The 26,960-nt window shown below is 29.5% G+C and overlaps 1 protein-coding gene across 4 annotated transcripts; it reads left to right on the top strand.

Moving 5' to 3' along the window:
- Positions 1 to 25,372, top strand: LOC119606544 (protein Teyrha-meyrha). Of its 4 annotated transcripts, none has more exons than XM_037960099.1 (8): positions 1 to 868; positions 15,152 to 15,400; positions 15,497 to 15,644; positions 21,794 to 22,281; positions 23,606 to 24,194; positions 24,257 to 24,464; positions 24,532 to 24,766; positions 24,973 to 25,372. In XM_037960099.1, exons 1-8 carry the CDS (start codon positions 752 to 754, stop codon positions 25,219 to 25,221), a joined length of 2,283 nt encoding a protein of 760 aa, XP_037816027.1. In that variant the 5' UTR covers positions 1 to 751; the 3' UTR covers positions 25,222 to 25,372. The 4 variants fall into 4 exon arrangements, with proteins under 4 accessions (XP_037816027.1, XP_037816018.1, XP_037816035.1 ...); XM_037960090.1 differs by having other exon boundaries at positions 24,532 to 24,826; XM_037960107.1 differs by having other exon boundaries at positions 24,532 to 24,826; positions 24,977 to 25,103.
- The last annotated feature ends 1,588 nt before the right edge of the window (positions 25,373 to 26,960 follow it).

The raw sequence follows: 26,960 nt of genomic DNA, 5'->3' as shown, positions 1-26,960 counted from the left end.
TACGTACGTGCGGGTGTTGCTTCTTCTACGCCACGGAGTCTATGAAAAATTAATCAAATAAGAAACAAAAATAAAAAAAAACAAGAAAATCATCATTATAATTGCTACACAAACAACAACACTAACAGAAAAAAAAACAAACGTAATAGTTGTAGTAAAAGTGGAGTGTACTGAGTTAAAAAACCAACAGCAACAACAAACAAAGCGATTAAAGTAATTGCAAATTTAATTAACTTAACTAGTAGTACTGCTATAACAACAGCAGCAACAACAACAACTACGACAACAATTACTCTTCTCTATATAATATAATAAATAGTCAGTGAGTGAGTGACTGTTATTTTTTTTTGTTGCTGTTACTTGTCAAATTGTGTGCGTTAGAGTTATGTTGCAGTAATTATATGCAATTGCCCTGGCATTCATGTAACAGCGGTTTGACAATTGTGACAGGTCACGTGAGATTTTAATTTAATAAAAAAAGTTTTTACTCAATAATTATACAACAGAATAAAATTTCTAACAAAAAAATTATAAAAAATAATTTAAACACAAAAGAAATTTAAAAAATAATTAATAAAAGTGCTTATAATAAAATTTATTTTTTAAAATTAAAAAAAAAAATATCTTTAAAAACCCCCAAATGTTGTTTTAGTGTTATTTAAAAAATAATTATTTTTTAAAAATTTGTTTACAACAAAAAACCAGCTGTGTTGTTTTGTTTATTTGACACACATCATTCTTTTGTTGTATTATGGAAAGTAACGCCTTTGGTAGCAGTCATATACCTTCACAAGCATTGGTTGTTTTATCGGAGGCTGCTTCCGGTTTGCATGAGGCCTTAAGAGGCCAACGTCCATTTCCTTCAAGGGTAAGTTGACTTCTTTTTAACAAAATTTTATCGATTTTGCATACCGACGGATGAGAAACCAAGAAAATGTTTCGCGAACTCATATGTTTATTATATTTTTGTATAACACCTATTTTTAAGAAGTAATGTGTATAACAGTTTTTTAATCAGAAAATCGGTGTATAACAGTTTTTTCTTAAGAAAAAAATTTTGTATAACAGTTTTATCTTAAGAAAAATTGGTGTATAACTGTTTTTCCTAAGAAAACTTGGTGTACAATAGTATTTTCTTAAGAACAACTTGAGTATAACAGTTTCTTATATAGAAAAAATTGTGAATAACAGCTTTTTCTTAAGAAAAATTGGTGTATAACAGTTTTTTCTTAACAAAAATTTGTGTATAACCATTTTTTCTATAGAAAAATTTTTATATAACAGTTTTTTGTATGGAAAATTTTGAGTATAACAGTTTTTTCTTAAGAAAATTTCGAGTATAATAGTTTTTCTAGAGAAAAATTAATCCATAACAGATTTTCCTTAAGAAAAATTTAAGTATAACAGTTTTTATTATCGAAAAATAAACGCATAATTTTTTTATATTTAAAAAGATTTGTGCAATAGTTTTTTCTTCATAAAAATACTTATATAACAGTTTTTTTGACGAAAAAGTATGTATAACAGTTTCTTAAAAAAAAAAAAATTGCAATTTTTTCTATAACAGCTTTATCTTTAAAGAAATTTTGCGTATAAAGGGTTTTAATATACAGATATTTAAGTATAACAGATTTTTTCTATGGAAAATTTTTGTATAACGGTTTTTTCTTCAGTAAAATTCATGTACAATAGTTTTTTTCAAACGAAAATATGTGTATAACAGTTTCTTTAATAGAAAAAATACAAATTTTATTATAGAATAGTTTGTATAACAGTTCTTTCCCACAAAAAAAATGTTGTGAATAATAGTTTTTTTCAGCAAAAATTTGTATATAACAGTTTCAAACGAAAATGCCTATATATTAGTTTCCTTAATATAACAATTGGTATATAACAGTTTTTCTCTAACAGAAATTATGTATAACAGTGTTTCTGTCGAAAATTTTGTTATAACAGTTACAGAAAACTTTATGTATAGCTGTTTTTTTTTTATCCAAAATAAAAGTCTGTAAAAGTATTGTCAAACAAAAAAAGGTGTATAACAGTTTTTTAAAAAGAAAACTTGGTGCATAACAATTTTTCTCTACCAGAAAAGTGTATGACAATTTTTTTAGAAAAATTTTCGTATAACAACTTTTTTATATAGAAAATCTTCAGTATAACAGTTTTTTTCAAACTAGCATGTGTATATAACAGTTTCTTTAATGCAAAAATTGGTGCTTAACAGTTATTCTCTAGAAATAATCTTTATAACAGCTTTTGTCTTAAAAAATTTGGTGTATAACAGTTTATTCTAAACGAAAATAAGTGTATAACAGTTTTTTTCATAAAAAAAATTAAAAATTGCGTATAACAGTAATTTTTATCAAATTTAATTGATTTCTCCCGAGATATTTACCATATAACAGTTATCTTAACTTCTAGTATTTGTTCCAAAAAGTTTTAAAATAATTTGTTATAAATATTTCCTAAACCTGCAGTTTCGATCTGCTCAAAAAACAAACATTCACCTTGGAATGTTAACTTTAAGGAATTCAACAATCATATTGGTTTGTTAGCTGTCCAATAGACAACTTTATTACTTCGGCAAATTAAAGTGTCAAATATTTTTCAACCGTCGGCAACCTGAGATGCTATTTCAAGTTGGAAATAATAAAATCTGTCAGCTTTTAAACCATATTACTGAAATGTCAAACATTTTCGAACCCGTCGGCATCTAAAGTTTCTTTCATTTTTTAATTGTTATCGATTTATAATAAAAATAAAACAAATATATTAAATATTTAAACGATTTTTATGAATCAGTCAGGGTTTTCAATCATTTTTGAACGCTGCAGCAGAAATAAGCATTCACTTTGAGGTATTAACTGCTAAGCAACTAACATTCACTTTGGATTGTCAGCTATCAAATGGTAATCAAAGTGTGCAGCAATTTTAAACCGTCGGCAATTAATGACTAATATTTTCACTTCTTTCTTTAAGTATGTTTCACATTCAGTTCAAAATGTCGACACTCACCACGAAGTGTTAACATGAAAACGTATCTTTACTTTATATTCTGACAATTTTTTGTGTTAAAGAAATTTTGATTAATCTGCGGCTTCTTTAAAATGCAAAGGCAAAGTTCTTAAACAAATTTTAGTTACCTATCTTTTCTTGCCGAAATATTTAAACAATTTAGAAGTCTTATGTGAATCTCTCCCGTTATTCTATTATGTTTAACTTGACTTTCAAGTTTCAGTATTTATTTTATTGATAAACTTCAGTGCATTTTATTAAAATATACAAAAATCTTTTGTATTAAGTCGCAAAAGAATAAAACCAAAATAAAAAAAAAAACTTTAAAATACCAAACAGTTCAAACAATTTTAAAATCAAATCACAAAAAATTCTTATAGAAAATGAAAACAGTTTTGTCTTTCAAACAACTATAGAAAAATCAAACATCACATCACACATAAAAATTGACAAAGTTCCAAGTAAAACCAAACGAAGTCCAGCACATTAAATATTAACATACATATTTATTATAACTCTACAAATTTCACCTTGCAAAAGGCACAACAGATCAATAGAACCATAATACAACAATAACAACAGCAGCAGCAACAACTCACAGATATTTATTTATGCGCCATAAACTTGTCTTTAGTGATCCTCAAAAAAAAACTGAAAACAGCAAAGCAGTTAAAACGATACAAACAGTTGCTGCTAACAAAACAATATATTCTGAAACAACTAATACGACTACTACTACTAACTGCAGGTATTGAATGGATAAATATCTTTTTGAATTTAAAATTTCGCGCTTATGGTAGCAGTTTATTTGACCGCAATAAATCAGCACACCCAATGAGGATGGATGTCGTGGACGATTGTTTAGAAACTTTTAAAAAAAACAACAACATACATTGTCTACTATAGTATTGAAGATCATAACCCACATTCTGTTATTGTTTCCTTTTTGTATTGAAAACATCCTAGGAGTGACATTAAATGTTTGGGATTTTACTCTCTTAAAACAGTTGATCAGTAAAGATCACCACAATAAATGCGGCAAGGAAAGACACACGCACTTCTTAAAACGGGAAAGATGGATTAGGGATGTGAAAAAGGGAAGAAGCGGGTAATCAACAAGTGAATTGGAGAGATAAAATGTTGCCACAAGTTGGAACTATAGTTTAACACAAGTCTGGACTATATAGTTTGACTATAGTCTGGAATATAGTTTGACTGTAGACTGGACAATGTTTTGACTATAGTCTGTATTATAGGTCAACTATAGTGTGGATTATAGTTCAACTATGGTCTGGACTATAGTTCGACTACAGTCTGTACTAGAGTTCGACTATGGTCTTGACTATAGTTTGACTATAATCTGTACTATAGTTTCACTATAGTCTGGATTATAGTTCAACTATAGTCTGAACTACAGTTCACCTACAGTCTGGACTATAGTTCGACTATAGTCTGGACTATAGTTTGACTACAGACTGGACTATAGTTCGACTACAATCTGGACTATAGTTCGACTCCAGTCTAGACTATAGTTCGACTACAGTCTTGACTATAGTTCGACAAGAGTCTGGACTATAGCTCGGCTACAGTCTGAACTATAGTTCGACTACAGTCTAGAATATAGTTCGGCTACAGTCTGGACTATAGTTCGGCTACAGTCTATATAGTTCGACTACAGTCTGGACTAAAGTTCGACTACAGTCTGGACTATAGTTCGACAACAGTCTGGACTACAGTTCGAATAGCCTGGACTATAGTTCAACTACAGTCTGAACTCTAGTTCAACTACAGTCCGGACTATAGTTATACTACAGTCTGGACTATAGTTCGACTTCAGTCTGGACTATACTTCAACAACAGTCTGGACTATAATTTGGCTACAGTCTGGACTATAGTTCAACTACAGTCTGGACTATAGATCCACTATAGTCTGGACTATAGTTCGACTATAGTCTGGACTATAGTTCGACTATAGTCTGGACTATAGTTCGAATAGTCTGGACTATAGTTCGACTATAGTCTGGACTATAGTTCAACTACAGTTTGGACTATAATTCTACTTTAGTTTAGACCATAGTTTCTCTATAGTCTGAATCCTATAGTTCGACTATAGTTTGGGCTATAGTTCTGATAAAGTCTAGGCTATAGTTCGACTATAGTCTGAATCAAAGTTCCACCATTGTCTGTACAATAGTTCGACTACAGTCTGGACTACAGTTTGGACTACAGTTTGGATTATGGTTAGGTTTTGAATATAGTCCCGACGTCTAAACTATAGATTATAGTACGACTATAGTTTAGAGTATAGTAGGACTATAATTTAGGCTACAGTTCGACCATATTCTGGACAAAAGTTCGACGATACTCTGGACTACCGTTTGATTACAATCTGTACATGTTTGGCTATAGTCTGGAATAGAGTTAGATTACAATCAGGACAAGTTTGTTTAAATATAGTTTGACTGCAGTCTGTACTGTAGTTCGATTAAATTCTGGACTACAATTCGACTATAATCTTTAGAGTATAGTAAGTCTATAGTTCGACTATAGTCTACAGTATAATTCGACAATAGTCTGGATTATAGTTTGATTACAATCTGGACAAGTTTATAGTCTGGACAGTATTCTGGACTATAGTTTACTATGGACTGGACTATGGTTTGAACTTCAGTCTGAACAATAGCTTTAGAACAGTTTAAGCTAAAGTTTTTAAGAGCAGACTGCACTATACAGTTTAATCTATAGTCTGAATTGTATTGAACCCTAAAGAAAATTACAATTACTTTCTACTTCTTTATATTCGATTACTTTTATTTTAAAATTCCCCATCACTAACTCTCCTCTATTGTGTGTAGATTTTTACTGTTTCTTGACAATTTATGATTGTATAGCTAAAGTTTTCAATCGAATATGTGTGATTGTTCTTTTTTTAAAACTCATTCATTCTTAAAAAAAAAGAAGATCTTTTTTACTCTTATTTTTTTTTATTATGAAACCTCTTAAGCGCGAAGCAACTTTATAGCCAGTGGTTTAGTCTGTCATCATAAAACATGATCAATGATCATGACGCTAAAGCTACAAATGATGAAAAATATTTGTTGAATTTTTAAAGAAAATTGAAATACATTATGTGTAATGGCAAGATATGTTAAACAAGGCATCAAATAAACAATATGTCTTAAATGTTTAACAGAGAATTAATGTAATTCTCTGTTAAAACTGTTAATTAAATGTTTAATAACTGGACAATTTAATCCAACTTCACGCCTTAATTTTTTTTCTTAAGTGTTAAAATTAATTAAAAAAATATTAACAAGTTGTTAAATATTTCTTGCTCTCTCTTATGTTAACAGTTTATTATTTTAGCTGATCTTTTATTAGGCCTTTAATGAGGTGTAGAGTAGTTTTAAAACAGTAGTTGTTTTTTAAACTGGTTTCATTATCAGCATGGCAACACTGCTTCTGTTTTTTTCTTAGGTTTACATTGGTGGCCATAAAAAAACCCGGTAACAAATGCCAGCAACACCAAGTGAAAACATGGCTTATTGCTCTGCTTGTAAAATGGTTGGTTGTTCTTGTTACTGATGATTATAAAATCATTCACGGACGTTAGGCCATTAATTAATAAAAAAAAGAAAACTACAATATTATGGTGTAAAAACAGCCAATAAACCAAAAATACAGTTACAAATGTTGCATATTACACATTATAAATTAGTTGATTGTTGTTGTTCTTGTTATAATTCAGTTGCACGATGCAGTTATTTTCGTCATTAATCAATAAATCAGTTTTGCGGTTTTGCAACAAAAAAAAAAAAAATATACAAATTAAGCCACATTTTATGCTTTTTAATTGCTCTAGATTTTTTTTAAAACAGCTATAAAATGTGTTACAGTTAAGCTGTTATAATATTTACAGAAACCAAAATGTATTAGTAAAGTTGTTGTATGAAAGATCGATCATTCATATGGAAGTGTTAGTTACAAAATACCTAACACTCATTTTGAATTGTTAGCCGGCGAATTGAAAACCTTATTACGGCGGCAAAATGTAAAAGGAACTATTTTTTAACCGTCGGCTACTTTTCGAAGAATGTTTTGAATAGAAAACTTTTCAAATATGGTTCTCTATAGAAAAGTTGTCAAAGAAAAACTTTAAAAACATCTAGAATTATATAAAATTTTCTATAGAAAAATCAAATTTAAAACTTTTCATTAATGTTTTCTATTGAAAACTTTTCAATGATTGCTTTTTATAGAAATCATTATGAATGTTTTCTATAGAAAACTTTCCAAAGAATTTTCTCTATAAAAAACATTTCAACGAAGGTTTTTCAAAGAATGTTTTCAGTAGAAAACTTTTCAAAAGAAGGTTTTTTTGTAGAAAACTTTTTAAAGAAGGTTTTCTATAGAAAATATTTCAAAGAAAGTTTTCTGAAGAAAATATTTCAAAGAAGGTTTTCTATAGAAAATATTTCAAAGAACGTTTTCTCTAAATAACGTTCCAAATAATGTTCTCTATAGGAAACTTTTTATAGAATATTTTCTATAGAAAAAAAGGGTTTCTTGACGAAGATATGTTAAAAAGTCATGAAGAGTAAATAAATTTTGGATCAAAGTAAATTATTAGCATATTTTTCGTTGTTTTGAATTGTATAAAAAATAAAGCATACCTTTAGGTGGCAGAATTATATTATTGCAATTTGATCATAAATCCTCATAAACTTACCTGAAAAAAGAAAGAAAAAATGAATATTAGTTTAGAATTATTAAATTTAAAATAAGTCTACAATCTGCTCTATACTTTAGTCTAATGTAAGATCTACAATCCGATCTACAGTTCGGCTTAAAACATGATCTATAGATTGAATTACCATCAATAGTTTGGACTATAGCCGAGCCTATAATATGGACTATTGTCTAGCCTATAATATGGACTATAGCCAAGTACCCTCTGTAGTCTCGACTATAGTGTAGGCTATAGTCTAGTCTATAGTCTGGATTATAGTCTAGTCTATAGTCTGGATTATAGTCTAGTCTATAGTCTGGACTATAGTCTAGTTTACAATCTGGACTATAACCTAGTCTATAGTCTGGACTATAGTCTAGTTTATAGTCCGGACTATAGTCTAGTCTATAGTCTGGACTATAACCTAGTCTATAGTCAGGACTATATTCTAGTTTATAGTCTGGACTATAGTCTAATGTATAGTCTGGACTATAGTCTAGTCTATAGTCTGGACTATAGTCTAGTCTATAGTCTGGACTATAGTCTAGTCTATAGTCTGGACTATAGTCTAGTCTATATTCTGGACTATAGTCTAGTCTATATTCTGGACTATAGTCTAGTCTATAGTCTGGGCTATAGTCTAGTCAATAGTCTGTACTATAGTCTAGTCAATAGTCTGGACTATAGTCTAGTCTATAGTATGGACTATAGTCTAATGTATAGTCTGGACTATAGTCTAGTCTATAGTTTGTACTATAGTCTAGTCTATAGTAAGGACTATAGTCTAATCTATAGTCTGGACTATAGTCTAGTCTATAGTCTCTACTATAGTCAAAGTCTAGTCTAGAGTCTGTACTATAGTCTAGTCTATAGTCTTGCCTATAGTCTAGTCAATAATCTAGACTATAGCTTAGTCTATAGTCATGACTATAGCATAGATTATAGCCTAGTTTATAGTCTGGACTAAAGTGTAGTCTATAGTCTGGACTAAAGTGTAGTCTATAGTCTGGACTATAGTCTAGTCTATAGTCTGGGCTATAGTCGAGTGTATAGTATGGACTATAGTCTAGTATATAGTCTAGACTATAGTCTAGTCTATAGTCTGGACTATAGTCTGGACTATAGCCTAGTCTATAGTATGGACTATAGACTAATCTATAGTCTGGACTATAGCCTAGTCTATAGTATGGACTATAGTCTAGTCTACAGTCTGGTTTACAATCTAATTTATCTTTTATGTATTTATATATGAATTGCCAGCAAATATTTTCTACTAAAACTGTGTGAGACAAAAGCATATTATGATTTATAGCGAATTCTAGGCCAAAAACTATAAATATTAAGAAATATTTCTTTTCGCAGTCCTTGAGTACAACAAACACATCCCTTTTTATTAAGCAGGATACCTTTACAAAGGAAAAAAGAGGACATTAATTTCATTACACTTAAGTTATGAGTTTAATTTCCGTCTTTAACAAGTAATATTTTCCCTTTCGGCTGCAACATATTAATGTTATAATAATTTAGCATGAAAACATACATTTTGTTAATACAAAGCAAATAAATATGAAAACAAAAACCTTATATGAAAAATGTAGTCATTTTAATATTATTGCAAGAAAAAAAAGAAACATAAATTTTATTAAACATAAGTTTTTTTTTCTTGCAATTTAGTTGTTACAACAAACCTTAAATAGTTAACAAATTGTATAAAAATCAATTTGTGGTTGTTTATTGAATTAAAATTGTTGTTGTTTATTGTTAAGAAATTTAATTTCAACAAAAATGTCTGTCTTAAATAAAAATCACATAAATCTTTTTAAAGTGACTTGTGACTACGAGAAGAGTGGAGGGAAAAAATAACTTATTTCAAATTATTTGTAAACTATTGTCATTGTCAATAGATATTATCTGTGTTGGGTGAGGAAAAAAAAACAAAAACAACCGAATAAAAAATTATCCAGCTGGAAGATTTATGAACCATGTTATTAATAAATTCCTTATTAAGAAAAAAACGCAGTGCAATGGATTACAAAATCACAAAGTAGTCTGATCTATAGTTTAGTATATAGTCTTGCCTAGCCTAAAGACTAGTCTATAGTCTGAACTATTGTATAGTCCATAGTCTGGTCTGTAGTCTAGTCTATAGTCTAGTCTATAGTCTAGTCTATAGTCTAGTCTATAGTCTAGTCTATAGTCTAGTCTATAGTCTAGTCTATAGTCTATAGTCTAGTCTATAGTCTAGTCTATAGTCTAGTCTATAGTCTAGTCTACAGTCTGGACTATAGTCTACAGTCGGACTAAAGTCTAGTCTATAGTCTAGTTCATAGTCTAGTCTATGTCTAGGCTATAGTCTAGTCTATAGTCTACAATAAAGTCTTCCCAATAGTCTGGACTATAGTCTAGTCTACAGTCTGGATTATAGTTTATTCTATAGTCTAGTCTATGGTCTATAGGACTATAGTCCGGACTAAATTCTAGTATATCGTCTGGACTATAGTCTAGTCTACAGTCTGGACTATAGTCTAGTCTATAGTCTGGACTATAGTCTAGTCTACAGTCTGGACTATACTCTAGTCTATAGTCTGGACTATAGCCTAGTCTATAGTCTGGACTATAGTCAAGTCTATAGTCTGGACTATAGTCTAGTCTATAGTATGGACTATAGTCTAGTCTATAGTCTGGACTATAATCTAGTCTATAGTCTGGACTATAGTCTAGTCTATAGTCTGGACTATAGTCTAGTCTATAGTCTGGACTATAGTCTAGTCTATAGTCTGGACTATAGTCTAGTCTATAGTCTGGACTATAGTCTAGTCTACAGTCTGGACTATAGTCTAGTCTACTCTACAGTCTGGACTATAGTCCAGTCTATAGTCTGGACTAGTCACTAGACTATAGACTGGCGTCTAGTCTATAGTCTGGACTATAGTCTAGTCTATAGTCTGGACTATAGTCTAGTCTATAGTCTGGACTATAGTCTAGTCTATAGTCTGGACTATAGCCTACAGTCTAATGTATAGCTTAGTCTGTAATCTGCTCTTTAGTCTTTCAGGAAAGTCTGATTTTAAGTGTATATTAAAATATTGTAGAAGCATTCATTTAGAAGATTTTGAAAATGACCCTACTATGTAATAGTATTAACTTTGTCCATACGCCAAATTTACAACACAAATTAACAATTATAATGATAACAAAACACAGCTGAGAGAGAGCGGAGGAACGAGAAGCTATCCATAGTTAACATTTTTATATTATTTGTTTAAAGTATTAATAATTTAAATTTCATAAAAATATGTAAATCACTGGCTACACAGACAATAAAACACCCTTTTTTCTACTTCCACAAAATCTGATAAAAACACTTGTTTTTTAAAAAAACAAAACAACTACAAGTCAATATATAAAATTTTAACATTTAATACAAATCACTGCTTAAAACCAACCGAAAAAAACACCCTCTTGTCATAAAAAAAAACAACTAAATCTTATTAAAAATACTGATAATAGCAAATGTAAACAATAGACAAAAATTTGTCATAAATAAAAAAACAAAAAAGAAGAAGAAGCTAATAATGCAAATTATTTGAATATGTTGAAAAACCACCCTAATGTCACCAGACAATTTAACGCCAAATAAATACGTTCTGTAGACAAAAGTCTGTCTGTAAATGGGAGGAGTAGTGTGGTTGGTTAGTGGACACCTGCTAATGTTACAATTGTTTAACAAATATAAATTATAGCGCAAAGTAATAAATTCTTTTAAAACAAATATAAATAATAGAAATCTATAGTGTAGTATCAGAACGAGTGGCAGTGATTTGCCTTGAGTTTTACACAAATAATTAGCAATTGTTTACATAAGTAGATGTCATATTGAAAGAATAATAGATATAACTTCTTAATATGACACTTCTACAGCTGCCAGACTGTCATTTGCATATTTAAATGAGAGAGTACGTTTTACAAGTGTCATTTTAACAAGATGTTAATTTTGACAAAGTGAGGATTTCAATATAAAGTGTAAGTAATAGAATAAAATATGAAAATTTAAATTTGAAATAGAAAAACAAAGTAGAAACGAATTACAATTCGGAAACCTTAGTGAAACTTAACTAAAATAGAACTGAACTATTAACAAGAACTAAACTAGAATTGAACTGGAACTGAACTAGAACTGAGCTGGAGCTGAACTAGAACTGAACTAAAGCTGAACTAAAGCTGAACTAGAACTAAACTAGAACTGAACAAGAACTGGACTAGAACTGAGCTAGAACTGAACTAGAACTGAATTAGAACTGAACTAGAACTGAACTAGAACTGAACTAGAACTGAACTAGAACTGAACTAGAACTGAACTAGAACTGAACTGAACTAGAACTGAACTAGAACTGAACTAGAACTGAACTAGAACTGAACTAGAACTGAACTACAACTGAACTAGAACTGAACTAGAACTGAACTAGAACTGAACTAGATCTAAACTAGAACTAAACTAGAACTGAACTAGAACTGAACTAGAACTGAACTAGAACTAGAACTAGAACTGAACTAGAACTAGAACTGAACTAGAACTAGAACTGAACTAGAACTGAACTAGAACTGAACTAGAACTAAACTAGAACTGAACTAGAACTAAACTAGAACTGAACCAGAACTGAACTAAATTAGAACTCAACTGAACTAGATCTGAACAACAACTGAAATAGAATTGAACTAGAACTAGAACTGAACTAAATTAGAACTGAACTGAACTAGAACTGAACAACAACTGAACTAGAACTAAACTAAAGCTGATCTAGAACTGAATTAGATTTGAACAACAACTGAACTAGAACTGAACTAAACTAGAACTGAGCACAAAAGGAATCATTTGTACCTAACCATCTTTTCGTCATAATACCTTTACCTCGTCTAATTTTACACTCTTTCTCTCTCCTCTAGATCTCAAGGTTATCCAAGTAATTATAGATTTTTTCCAAAACAAATAGAAAACATACTTGAAACCACTTCCATACCAAACGTCTGGGCACAATAATAACGCCAACACACAAAAGTTACAACTTGTGATAAACTCCATTTGTTATGTGGTTTTAACATTTTCAACATATCACACTTCCATACCAACCGAAAACATTCTCTATTTTATCAATGATATATGCTCATTAGCAGCTTAAGCCAAAACAAAAACAACACAACAGTAACCTTTTGTTATTGTCACCAGATAGTCCCCTAGTAACCAGCTAAACCATCTCCCCCATCTTCCCCCTCTCACCCTACTTTCATTCAAAAATAACACATAAATTATTTCAACAACAACCAGCATGTTTGTTAAAAGAGAAAGAGTAATTGATGTCTATGTTTTTGTGATATTTTGCTCTCCTCCTTCACGTTCTTTTGGGGAGATTCTAGTGTTGACAACATGTGTGTGATGTTTAAGTGTTAATTTAATGTCAACATTTAAACACTTCAAGTAAAGCGGGAAATTTTGTTTAAACGACACATTATTACTATAAATACTAATTTGTTTTGAACAATTTTATGATTTGAAAATTACACTTTTCTTCTTTTTTATATTACAGAACAAATTTTCCCATTTATGCAAATTTTCCACATAACAGACTTTTCCCTTTTATTTCCAAAGCAAAAATCTATATAAAAATAACATCAATTTTTACTCAAGCATGAACAATATACATACATGAACATGAGTTTGTAAAAAAAACCTCCCACTACTTGATATGACACACATCATTTAAGTGTAAATGATATGTTTAGGACAAAAAGTATGTTTGTCACAGTCACATTTCTTACCCCCAAACGACACCACACCACCCTTCTTCTTTTTATTTGGCAAGATTTCCTTTCAATATGTGAGAAAATAACGAAATAAATTTGCAGAAAAAAACTTTCACCCACTTTTTAAAGTGATAAAAGTTCAGTGATGTGTTTACATTTATGATAATCGTTTACAAATATTGTTGTAATAATGACAATTTCTTTAAATCTCTTTAATACTTTTTGTCTTTGTTATAAATAATGTGTGTTGTTGGTACATGTGTGTGATTTTAAATAAATTTTTTTGCAAAATGTTCAATATGCAAAATTTGGAACAAGTTATAAATTTTATTTTTCATGTCTTTAATAAAATGAAAATTTACATCATGAACTCATTTAAACAACCACAGTTTATAGAAAATAAAAAAGTTTTATGACACATTTGGAAAAATCTGAAATTATATATATCGACAATTTTTTCAATAAAGAAATTAGAAAATCGAGCAAGTGAACCAGAACTGAATTAGAACTGAACTAGATCTGAACTAAAACTGAACTAGAACTGAACCAGAACTGAACTAGAACTGAACTAGAACTGAACTAGAACTGAACTAGAACTGAACTAGAACTGAACTAGAACTGAACTAGAACTGAACTAGAACTGAACTAGAACTGAACTAGAACTGAACTAGAACTGAACTAGAACTGAACTAGAACTGAACTAGAACTGAACTAGAACTGAACTAGAACTGAACTAGAACTGAACTAGAACTGAACTAGAACTGAACTAGAACTGAACTAGAACTGAACTAGAACTGAACTAGAACTAAATTAGAACTGAACTAGAACTGAACTAGAACTGAACTAGAACTGAACTAGAACTGAACTAGAACTGAACTAGAACTGAACTAGAACTGAACTAGAACTGAACTAGAACTGAACTAGAACTGAACTAGAACTGAACTAGAACTGAACTAGAACTGAACTAGAACTGAACTAGAACTGAACTAGAACTGAACTAGAACTGAACTAAACTGACTGAACTAGAACTGAACTAGAACTGAACTAGAAACTAGAACTGAACTAGAACTAGAACTGAACTAGAACTGAACTAGGACTGAACTAGAACTGAACTAGAAGGGAACTGGAACATAACTTAGAATTAAACTAGTATCAACATAACATTGATCTAGAAACGAAATAGAACTGAAATAGATACAATTTGAAGAAGAAATTGACAATCTAAAGAGCAAATTTAAAAAGAAATTTAAAATTTTCTGTCAGTGCTATTAAATGTTTTTTTTATTTTGCAACTTTTTTCACATTCGATCAAGGTATTCATTCATTCCATTCATTTATACTGAAAACTACCATTTTCAAGAAAACTTTCAAATTTAATACAATCATAATCCCACCACTGACCCTTAACCCTTTTCAATAACTACTTTGAAAGCAACTCAATGCTCTGCATGACCCTGGATTATAAGGATAACTACTATACTGAACTGACCATCAGCAAAACTTATTATTAAAAATTTCTCAATATTAGCAGATTAAGCTGTCAATTTTTTGTTTGATGAATAAATAATTTTGTTAACACAAACTTTTCTCTATTTCCATTTACAGTTACCTGACGCCAAAGATCTCCACAATATGTCACTAGTCGGCAGTTATGGTTCACATTTGCTGCACAGCTTTCATCCACATCTCCTGCAAACCCTCAATCATCATGGCATGCTGGCCAATGGCTCAGCAGCGGCGGCTAGTTATTTTGCCAGCGAACGGGCTGCCTTAGGCAAGCCGTCGGTGTTATCGAATTTTCAATTGCCCTCAGCGTTTTCCCCACCAAAATATATAGGAATTTCATTGGATCAGGTAAATATGTGAAAACTATTCTCTTTATAAAAATATATGTAAATTTAATTTCTCTTAAGAAATAATGCTAAATTTTAATTTTTCTACTTTTTCTAGAATCTTTTCAATGGCAATGATTCATTTCGCACAGATTCAGCCAGCCCTACTTGCACATCACATGAGTCGTTAGAAGGCTCAAATGATTATGATGGTGAAAAGGGTGAAAGTCCGCGTAGTAATACATCCGATCCCAGAGATTTAAGGCGTAAGTAATACTTTTTCTATTAAAAGGAGGGTGGTTTGTGGCAAAATTGTGAATAAAACAAATTTGCATGTTGCCAAATATTTGCTGATAAAATTTAAATGAAAAGGTTTTTGATACTTGGTCGAGATAAAAATCTTTTTGACGATATGTTTATTTATTTTGTTACAAATTTAATTTTTTCCTTGTTGATTTTTTTTTTTTTTTTGCTTAATTTTAACGCTTGACTTGTTAGTTTGACAGTCAACCCACTTGTGTCTGTCAGGAGGACATCAAGTGGCAGTTTTTTTTTTGCATTTTTTTATGAAAAGTTTTTATTGGATTTAAGGAGTTGTTGCTTTTAAAGTCTGGGGAAAGAACTTTAAGAGGATTTTGTTTCTAGTTGAATTGAAATAAATTACTTAATACGCAAATTTAGTTTGGAAATTTTAAGATAAAAATCTAACAAGGATTATTTATGAAAAGTTTAAGAAAGAAAGCTTTTAAATTTGCCAAAAAATTGCTTCCAAATGATTAGAGTTACCGAAATGAAAAATAAACTAGAACAATATTAAAAAAGAGCTAGAACAGAACTAGAATAGAACTAGAACAGAACTAGAACAGAACTAGAACAGAACTAGAACAGAACTAGAACAGAACTAGAACAGAACTAGAACAGAACTAGAACAGAACTAGAACAGAACTAGAACAGAACTAGAACAGAACTAGAACAGAACTAGAACAGAACTAGAACAGAACTAGAACAGAACTAGAACAGAACTAGAACAGAACTAGAACAGAACTAGAACAGAACTAGAACAGAACTAGAACAGAACTAGAACAGAACTAGAACAGAACTAGAACAGAACTAGAACAGACTAGAACAAGAACAGAACTAGAACAGAACTAGAACAGAACTAGAACAGAACTAGAACTAGAACAGAACTAGAACAGAACTAGAACAGAACTAGAACAGAACTAGAACAAGAACAGAACTAGAACAGAACTAGAACAGAACTAGAACAGAACTAGAACAGAACTAGAACAGAACTAGAACAGAACTAGAACAGAACTAGAACAGAACTAGAACAGAACTAGAACAGAACTAGAACAGAACTAGAACAGAACTAGAACAGAACTAGAACAGAACTAGAACAGAACTAGAACAGAACTAGAACAGAACTAGAACAGAACTAGAACAGAACTAGAACAGAACTAGAACAGAACTAGAACAGAACTAGAACAGAACTAGAACAGAACTAGAACAGAACTAGAACAGAACTAGAACAGAACTAGAACACAACTAGAACACAACTAGAACAAACTAGAACAGAACTAGAACAGAACTAGAACAGAACTAGAACAGAACTAGAACAGAACTAGAACAGAACTAGAACAGAACATAGAACAGAACTAGAACAGAACTGGAACAGAACTAGAACAGAACTAGAACAGAACTAGAACAGAACTAGAACAGAACTAAAACAGAAATAGATCAGAAATAGAACAGAACTAGAACAGAAATAGATCAGAAATAGAACAGAACTAGAACAGAACTAGAACAGAACTAGAACAGAACTATAACAGAACTATAACAGAACTAGAATAGAGCTAGAACAGAACTAGAACAGAACAAGAACAGAACAAGAACAGAACAAGAACAGAACAAGAACAGAACAAGAACAGAACAAGAACAGAAACAAGAACAGAACAAGAACAGAACAAGAACAAGAACAGAACAAGAACAGAACAAGAACAGAACAAGAACAGAACAAGAACAGAACAAGAACAGAACAAGAACAGAACAAGAACAGAACAAGAACAGAACAAGAACAGAACAAGAACAGAACAAGAACAGAACAGAACTAGAACAGAACTAGAACAGAACTAGAACAGAACTAGAACAGAAATAGAACAGAACTAGAACAGAACTAGAACAGAACTAGAACTGAACTAGAACTGAACTAGAACTGAACTAGAACTGAACTAGAACTAAACTAGAACTGAAATAGAACTGAGCTAGAACTAAAATTGATGTAGAATGAAACTGAAACGTAAGAAGATCGAAAGTGAAGAGGGAGAACGGAACTAGAACTGATATTAACCAGAATTTTAACAATTTACTTAATAACCTTTAATTGCACTACCGTTAAATCTCCTTAACCAAACTAATGTCGCACACATATACCATTAAAAAAAAAGCATAAAATTACAATTTTAACATGATTAATTCATTTATAATTAGCTGAGGCCAAAACATTTGGTAACACTTGTGTTTAAAAATTATACAACGTAATTAATATTGAAAACTTGTGAAACACTTTCACACAAACAAAAGGAAAAGGATGACTAAGAAGATTGTGTTGTGTAAATAAATCTTATGAATTATGATTTTAATGTTACTAATTGTTTTTGTTTTCAATGAAACTATAACAATATTAAACAAAAATTCTAAAGCTGTAAACATATGGCTAATAGGAAGAGATCTAAATGAATTGGTGTTGTTATTTGGAAAAAAGTACTCACGTATGTACGTGGATGCCTTATGAACAAAAAAATATATATAAACATCAAAAGCAATAAACAAAAAATGTTGCCAATGTTACACAAATAAACAAAACCACCAAAGAGTGGTTGCTGCTGCATGCCACACACATCTATATATACTATATGGTATGTATAATGGCGTAAAACGGCAAAAGTCAAAAAGTCTTTGACGCCAGCCAAACAATACATGAATGAAATCTGAAATTGTTTTCGAAAAAGAACACACAACGGCAGCAGCCAACCAATAACCCTTTAGCTTTGGAAATGTTTCGAAAAATCATATGTCGAAAGGAGTAAGAGCAAATGTCTACGTTTGGTGGGGAAGTTGGGGTAGATGGTTTTATATTTTTGTGATAAAGTGTTTTAAATGTCGCGTGCTAAGCTTGTTGTATTTTAATGATTTTATGAAATTTTCAAAGGATTTACCATATTAAGTGTGGAAAACAAATAAATTTTATTTGTAGAGCTTAGAGAGAAAAAGGCTTAACATGCAACATGTTGCAAGTACGTGCATTCTTAGATAATTTTTGACAAAAGTTTATTGTATGTGATTTTATTTTTAAATAACAACACTTAATTATGCTTATTAGCTTTTTGTTTAGACAAGAGTTATTGTTTTAAGAAAAGCTCTTGAGAAACTCAAAAAGGCTAATTTTAAGATACAAGTGTAAAAAAATGGATCAAAGCACCCTAGCCGCAGGAGAACAGTTATTTATAAAGCTTTTTTTGAACTCGTTTTATGAAAGTTGAATAAAACCTATAAAACTTCTATGACTCCAATGCTTGGTTGGCTCCCTTTCACTTATCTCCTCTTCCTTTCCTATTGTTAAGCAAACTATAGCACTTTCTCTCTTCCCCTTGTTAATATCTCTATTGTAACAGTCCCCCATCCTGCAAAAAGAAGACTTTTTGCTATAAAAAGCAATTTGCTGCGATGATATTGAATGATTGATAAGTTTTGTGGAATTTTTTTATATTAAAATTCATATTACACGCTTAAAGAGACGCGACTTCAAACAGAAAAAAAAAAATTTATTATTTGCAATTATTATTTTTTTGAAAATTATAGACCAACAAATTTTTGAAAACACATTATTGTTGTAGTAGAAGTATCCATTACATTTTTAATAACTGCACACTAGCTCTCTAACCCCCTTAGAGAGAGAAAAAACGCTAGTTTGTTTGATTGTTTATAGTAAATCAACCATGTGTAAACAAATTACTCTTAAGGGGTAAGAGGTGAGTGTGGAAATTGTTTTGCCAAAATATTGTTTTAATTTTCCTCATGTGTTTTAGTTTGTTTTTGTTTTAATTGGTTAACCAAAATAATAGGCCTGTGTCTGGCAATGAAATTTTACCCATTTAAATGGTTTTGTTTTTTTGCACATATTTACCATTAAAATGTATTTATTATTATGTGGAAAATATGTATAGAAAATATCATAGAGATTTAAAGTGAAAGCTCTTTAAAGGGGAAATGAAGCAATAAATATGGAAACAAAGTTTTTAAATGAAATCTTTTATAAACAAAGTTTTTCTAAAAAAGAAAAAAAAGTTTTTTTTACAGAAAGCATTTTCTATAAAAAGCTTTTTTACAGAAAGCAAATTCTATAAAAAACCTTTTTACGGAAAGCAGTCTCTATAAAAAGCTTCTTCTAAGAAATATTTTCTACAGAAAGCTTTTTATATTAAAAGCTTTTTTAAAAAGCTTTTTTTAAAAGCCTTTTCTATAAAAAGCTTTTTTTACAGAAAGCTATTTCTATAAAAAGCTTTTTTACAGAAAACATTTTCTATAAAAAGCTTCTTCTAAAAAATCTTATCTACATAAAGCTTTTTCATAAAAAAGTTTTTCCTTAGAAAGCCCCTTCTACGAAAAGCTTTTCTATAAAAAGCATTTTTTTAAAAGTTTTCCAACAGAAAGCTTTTTGTATAAGACACTTTTTTTAGAAAACTTTTTGTAGAAAAGCTTTTTTCTATAAAATATTTTTTGTAAAGAAAACTCTTTCTATTAAATGCGAAAAAACACACAACTTTTTCTACAGAAAGCTTTTCCTATAAAAATGTTTTTCTTTAGAAAGGATTTTCTTTAAACAGTTTTCCTATAGAAAGCTTTTCCTACAAAGATGTTCAACAGAAAGTGTTTTCTATAAACAATAATCTCCTAAAAGCTTTAAAAAAAAAACATTTTTCTAAGAATTTTTTATACAATCTTTTTCTATACAGAAAGCATTTTCTGTATTAGAATAAAGCTTTTTCTATAAAACTTTCTATACAGAAAACTTTACCTATAAAATTTTTTTTAAAATAGTTTTCTTATAGAAAGCTTGTTCTACCGATAATGTTCAGTAGAACAGTTTTCTATAAAGAGTTATCTACTAAAAGCTTAAAAAAAAAACAATTTTCAAGCTTTCTGCAGCTTTTCGTATAAGAAAACGCTAAAAAAAAACTTTTTCTATAAAAAAGCTTCTGTACAAAAAGCTTTTACTAGAAAAATTCTATTTGTAGAAAGCATTCTCTATAAATACCGTTCCTACAGAAAGCTTTTCCAAAGAATACTTTTTTATTTTAGAAAGCTCTTTCTATAAAAGATTTTCTTGTAGATAGCTTTTCTTACAAAATATGATCAGTAGAGGCTTTTCTATAAAAAGTTATCTAGTAAAAGCTTTTCTATAAAACGATTGTTATATAAAGCTTTTTCAAAAAAAATTATAGAAAATATGTTTTATGGATTTTTTTAATAAAAAGCTTTTGTTTATAAAACTAGTTCTATTAAAATGTTTTGGTAAGGAAAGTTTTTTCCTTAAAAAGCTTTTGTATTAAAACAGTTTCTATGAAAATCTATAATATATGTTTAATGAAGATTTTTCTATTAATGAAAGATGTTTCAGTTTTGTTATCATAAAACATTAAAAAAAACTTTAAATATTTCTAAATGAAATGAATCCTTTTCAATAAGCTTTCACTGTTTCAACATTTGTATATTCTATCCCCAAATGTTAAAGGTCACGTTTATGACAAGTGTTTCCTAAAGGTTTTTTTTGTTCAAAAAAGAAATGTGGTAAACATTCGTTATTTTTTTTTTAGTTTTTCCGACGCATTTCAAATGCAAATGTCAGTTGCCAATTATAATTTTAATTTCAGAGAATAAATTTTGAACGAATACATGCTGTGATTTAAAATGGCAAAATTAAAAATATGTAAAACAAAAACCTTTAAAATCAGAGATTTTTTTGTAAATTCTCGACGAGATAAAAAAAAACATAAATTATCACTTTGTAGAGTTTAAATGGGCATGTAAAATATGCTACGTGTTGAAAATATTTAGAAACCAATTAAAATTTGTTATATATTACACAAAACCAATACAATACATATCCTATAAAAATAAATAAAACAAATCAAATAAAATTCCTGCATAAAATTTAAAAACAATATTTATGGCTTAACACATAAAACTCTTTAAACAAATTGCCCATTTATTTTTAGAAGATACAAATAATGTAGAATTTATTCCTAAAACGCTATAAAGTGTTAAGGAATTTATTAAATTTAAGGGGAGGAATTTTGTTACAAAATAATTTATTGTTTTTTTTTTTTTCTTTCCTATACAATTAAATCTTTCACAGATGCCCACAGAAATGACAAACCCTCTACATCTTGTGCCTCTTCAATGGCCGCTGTATCAGCAGCGGCTGCTGCTGCCGTAGCCTCTATAGCTTCCAGTCAAGCTTCTACTTCAGCCACCAACTCTCATCTACATCATCATCCCCACCCTCATCCTCATCATGCACATCATTTGTCCTCCATGGCTTCACATCATCATCACCATCATCCCAATAGCAGTTTGTTAGCTGCCGCCAATATGACTCATAATTTGGGTTTAGCCGCCCATGCTGGTTTGCGTCCTCCACCCGGTCATGTTCCCGATATGTGTCCGGTTTGTGGTATTAAGTTGTCACCCGAAGAATGGAATTCACATTTTCTTACCGAACTAGATCGTTTGTATAAGTTAAGTTCGGGTATGGAGAGATCGAATTTACAAGCTACCTATATGTTTGCCCCGCCCTGTCCCTCGCAAGAGAATGCCATACGAACAAGCCATAACAGATGGGAGGTGAGTACAAAGTTATTGCATGATTTTGTTATATAAAAGCTTTTTATTGTTTAAAAGCTTTTGATACTAACCTTTTAATGCAAAAAGGTTTTTAAGAAAGCTTTTGACAAAATAAGTTTTTTTTTTGTAAAGAACTTCTCTTATTCCAAATATTTATTTAGAAAATCTTTTTATAGAAACCTCTTCCTTTAGAAAAGCTTTTTTCAAGAAAAAAAGCTTTTGATAGAAAATATATTTTTTTTTGAAAATGTTTGAAAGCTTTCAATATAAAAACGTTCTACATAAAAGCTTTCTATAGAAAACATTCTATTGAAAAGCTCTTATTGAAAACTATCTATTAAAAATTATTTTTCTTTAGAAAATCCTTATACAGAAATGCTTTCTATGGAAACGCTTTAATAGCAAAGCTTTCTATAAAAATTACTTATATAGAAAAGCATTCAATAGAGAAAGATTTAATAGAAAAGCTCTATATAGGAAAAGGTTTAATAACTAAGCTTTCTATAGGAAAAGTTCTCTATAGAAAAAACTTTAAAACAAACATTCTATAGAAAAATCTTTAACATAAAGCTTTAACAAAAAAGCTTTAACAGAACAGCTTTAATAGAAAAGCTTTCTATAAAAATATTTCTATTGGAAAAGCTTTCTATAGAAAAAGTTTTAAAAGAATAGCTTTCTATAGAACAGGCTTCCTATAAAAAAGTTTTAAATTGGAAAAGCTTTCTAGAGAAAAATCTTAAAAAAAATCTTGCTATTGAAAAAGCTTTATATAAAAATTACTTATATAAAAAAGCTCCCTATAGAAAAAGCTTTAATAAAAAGGCTTTCTATTGAAAAAGGTGTAATGAAAGCTTTCTATGAAAATTACTTATATAACAAAGCTTTTAATGAAAAATATTCAATAGAAAAGCTATAATAACAAAGCATTCTATAAGAAAAGTTTTCTATGGAAAAAGCTTCAATAAAAAAAGCTTTCTATAGAAAAATCTTTAATTGAAAGCCTTTCGATTGAAAAAGCTTTAATAAAAAGCTTTCTATAGAAACATTTTTTTACAAAAATTTCTTTTATAGAAATTTTTAATCAAATGTTATGGAAAAGCTTTCTATAGAAAACATTTTTTTACAGGAAAAGCTTCATGTTCTCTATTGTGAAAACTTTCCATAGAAAAAATTCGGATTTTTTTTTTTTTTTTTTTGAAAATATTATAAGAAAATGCTTTCAATAGAAACAGGTTTTTATATTATAAAAGAAAAATAATTAGAGAAAAAAGCTTTTTGTAACATGAGACAAAATTTAATTTTCCTTCTAACTTTCCCTTCCCAGACCTTCCAACGTATCCGCAACAATCGCCAAAATCGCCTACGCATTAAGGTGCGCAAACGAAAATATGGCGACATGTACTTCATGGAAAATATGTTCTGCAATTCCTGTCCCATCTGTACGAAACGTAAATATGCCATAGAAACGGGTAAAATGCCACCCGACGATGAAACACACAAAGTTCAAGAGGAAATCGAAACAGTGGATGTAGAATCATGTAATGATGATGTACCCGATTCAGGTTCTGAACTACACCAACAACAACAACAGCAGCAGCATTCACAATCGGTACATCATGCTCATATGCCGGCGTTGAGCGGTAGTAGCAGCCATAGTAGTAGCCATAGCAGTTCAAATGGAGGCGGTAGTAGTATGGGTGCCAATCTTCATAATAGCAATAGTCAACCGGGAAAATTGGATGGTATTTTATATAGAACAGCCTGTGTAATGAATAAGGAGAGTGGGGGAGGAGAGGAAGATATTAGCACAAATGTGGCAACAACAAGTACCAACAGTAATAGCAGTTCGGGTAGTACGACTAACTGGACAGAAGCGCATGCTGCTAGTAATGCAACACATGGTCACATATCGGGTAAGTGGGGGACTGCAGGTTTTGAAACGATCTTTTTTTTTAATTTTGATGTGCTTTTTTAGTTAAAAATGTTAGTGAATTATCTTCGACTACACATCATTATTATAATGCGGATTCTTGTCATGAGGAAAGACAGGCTAAAGATATGTCCATGGAGACCTGTAACAATGACAGTGATGAAGATGTTATTGTGGACGATGATGATTCTATAAAAATGAGTTCTTACAACAAAAAGCGAAAATATGAAGAGGCCACTGTAGGCAGTAGTAGGTAGGTTAAGGGTTAATAATAAAAATTAAAAAGGAACAAGATTAATTTCCTATTTATTTACAAACAGAATTTTAGAGAATCCTTCCCCCGTAGAGGAAAGACCCAGATCAGAGCCTCAAGTTACTAGTACCGAGACAGGAGTGGAACATACACACAATAACAACAATAATAACAATTCCAAATATACCGCTTTTGAGGATTTAAGAAACAAATGCCATCAGCAGCAACAACAGCAGCCCATGGATACTGATTCTTCCCCGGGACATGGGATAATGCCAGGATTAACACAATTGGACACAAAGGTGGGAAATAGTTCGGATATAAAACCGGACAAAGATGAAAACAAATGTTTCATTTGTAAGGTAAATTTTTAAGTTGCTTATGATTTCTTTTGATTTTAGAAAGCTTTTTAAATTTTCTTTTTTATTATTAAGTCTCTCCAACTAAACACACTATAACCCTTATCAACTGATAAATAATATAATTTTCTTTTTTCTATATCTTCAAGACAGGTATAAAAGATCTAGCATCCGATAGTTTCTTAAGAGGTCGTAATTTTTATTTTCATCAAAGTTGTGCCAATGTTATGAGTAGTTATCGTCTGAATAAAGAATTATCTCATCAACCACATATATCCCAAACAGCAAACAACAATAAACACAGCAATAACAACAATCAAGAATCTGAAATATCGTCCGAACATAAACCCCAAATACAACAGCCCCAAATCGATACGGCCAGCCAGAATGAAAGTTAATTATTTTAAGAATTTATCAAAAATTAAGCATTAAAGAAGTAAACAAATCAATTGTAAAAAAAATATAAACAAAATTTTAAACTTATAGAAGAAAATATTAATTAAAGTAGAAATTTAGAAAAAAAATAATTATAAAAAAATTTAAGTTTTCTTCCAGACATATACAACAGAATCTATGAAAATTAGACTCAAATTCAGAAAAAAAATTTTTAAAATATTGGTTGTAAATGTCTTATCTAAGAAAATTGTATGTAATTGTAAAAATTTGTTTTTTTTTTAAATTAAAATTTTCTTAAAATATTTCTATTGTTGTAGTTAATAACAATAAAAAAAGAGTGTTTTTCAAACGAACAAACTAAGCCCCTTAAACTTAGGGCCTAATTTAGCAATTGAAAACCACTTGTATTTCATAACTAAGTGTTTCGTTTAATTCTCTCCTGTATAAAAAATATAAAATATTTTTGTTTTTTTATTATTAACATTATGTTAATGTTTTAGTTTTTTTCTTTCTCATACACTTTTTTAGATAAATTTTAATTTAAACTAAATTTTAAATGCTAGACATGTAATTTAAAGCTAATAATTGTTATTTATAATTTAATTAAATGAAATAATGCCACAGCAACAACAACAAAAAAATCATTTTAAATTGATTAAAATAAAAAAAATATATGATTAAAACAACAAAAAAATACTAACAATAAATTTAACAAAATAAATCACAAAGAGTTTTATTTCAAGCTAATGAGGAGTGAGTTTAAAAAGGTAAAAAGCAAAAAAAAGCTAACTAGCAACAAGAGAGGAGAGAGTAAGTTAAGAAGAGATTAACAAAATTAACAAAGGCAAGTGATAACTAATGAACGTTTTGTACAATAAAACGCATTCTACAGAAAAAACTTTTTATAATATAAGCTTTTTTTTAAAAAGCTTTATATAAATCATTTTGAAGATAAAGTTTATTTCATAAAACGATTTCTATATAAAAGCTTTTTATCATATATAAAATCTATTTATAAAAAGCTTTATACATTAAAACTTTTTATAAAAAATATCATATATAAAAGCTTTTCATAAAGATAGCTTCATAAAGCTTTTTTATAAAAAAGTTTTGTATATAAGAACCTTTTGGTCTTATATACAAAAGCTTTTTATTTAAAAACTTTTTATATGAAGCTATCGTTATAAAAAACTTTTATACATGAAACTATTTTTATAAAAAGCTTTTTAATTAAAATCTTTCTATGTGTAGCTTTTTATTTAAAAACTTTCTATATGAAGCTATTTTTATAAAAAGCTAATATATATGAAGCTATTTTTATAAAAAAGCTTTTTATTTAAAAACTTTCTATATGGAGCTATTTTTATAAAAAGCTTTTATATATGAAGCTATTCTTCTAAAATTCTTTTATATATGAAGCTCTTTAAATTTAAAAAAAAAACATTTTATAAAAAACTTTCTGTATAAAAGCTTTTTATGAAAAAAACTGAAAAAGCTTCCAGCAAATAAGCTAAAAGCTTTCTATAGAATATCATTTCATTTTCTACATATCATTTCACAGGGTAGCCTTATATAGAAAAAGCTTTTTATAAAAAAAAACTTTATAGAGTGCTTTTAAAATAAAAACTCTATAGAAAGCCTTTTATAAAAATTTTATATGAAAAGCATTCATAAAATTTGCTATTTTAAGGCTTTCGATAAAAAAGAATTTTAAGAAATTTTAATTCAGAAAAAGCTTTTT

Source organism: Lucilia sericata, unplaced genomic scaffold (genome assembly GCF_015586225.1).
Source record: "Lucilia sericata isolate MDLA Ls3-8-SP2 unplaced genomic scaffold, ASM1558622v1 Contig000017F_arrow, whole genome shotgun sequence".
NCBI classification, from domain to species: Eukaryota; Metazoa; Arthropoda; class Insecta; order Diptera; family Calliphoridae; genus Lucilia; species Lucilia sericata.
Note: the sequence above shows the minus strand (reverse complement) of the source record. Positions and strands in the feature narration are given on the sequence as shown.

What these genes read in the sequence shown, in the direction of transcription:
- LOC119606544 (XM_037960090.1), top strand. Translation starts at nt 752, where the DNA reads ATGGAAAGTAACGCCTTTGGTAGCAGTCATATACCTTCACAAGCATTG. An exon ending in TAGGAATTTCATTGGATCAG is followed by an intron (nt 15,401 to 15,496) that starts GTAAATATGTGA and finishes TACTTTTTCTAG; the next exon opens with AATCTTTTCAATGGCAATGA. An exon ending in AACACATGGTCACATATCGG is followed by an intron (nt 24,195 to 24,256) that starts GTAAGTGGGGGA and finishes GTGCTTTTTTAG; the next exon opens with TTAAAAATGTTAGTGAATTA.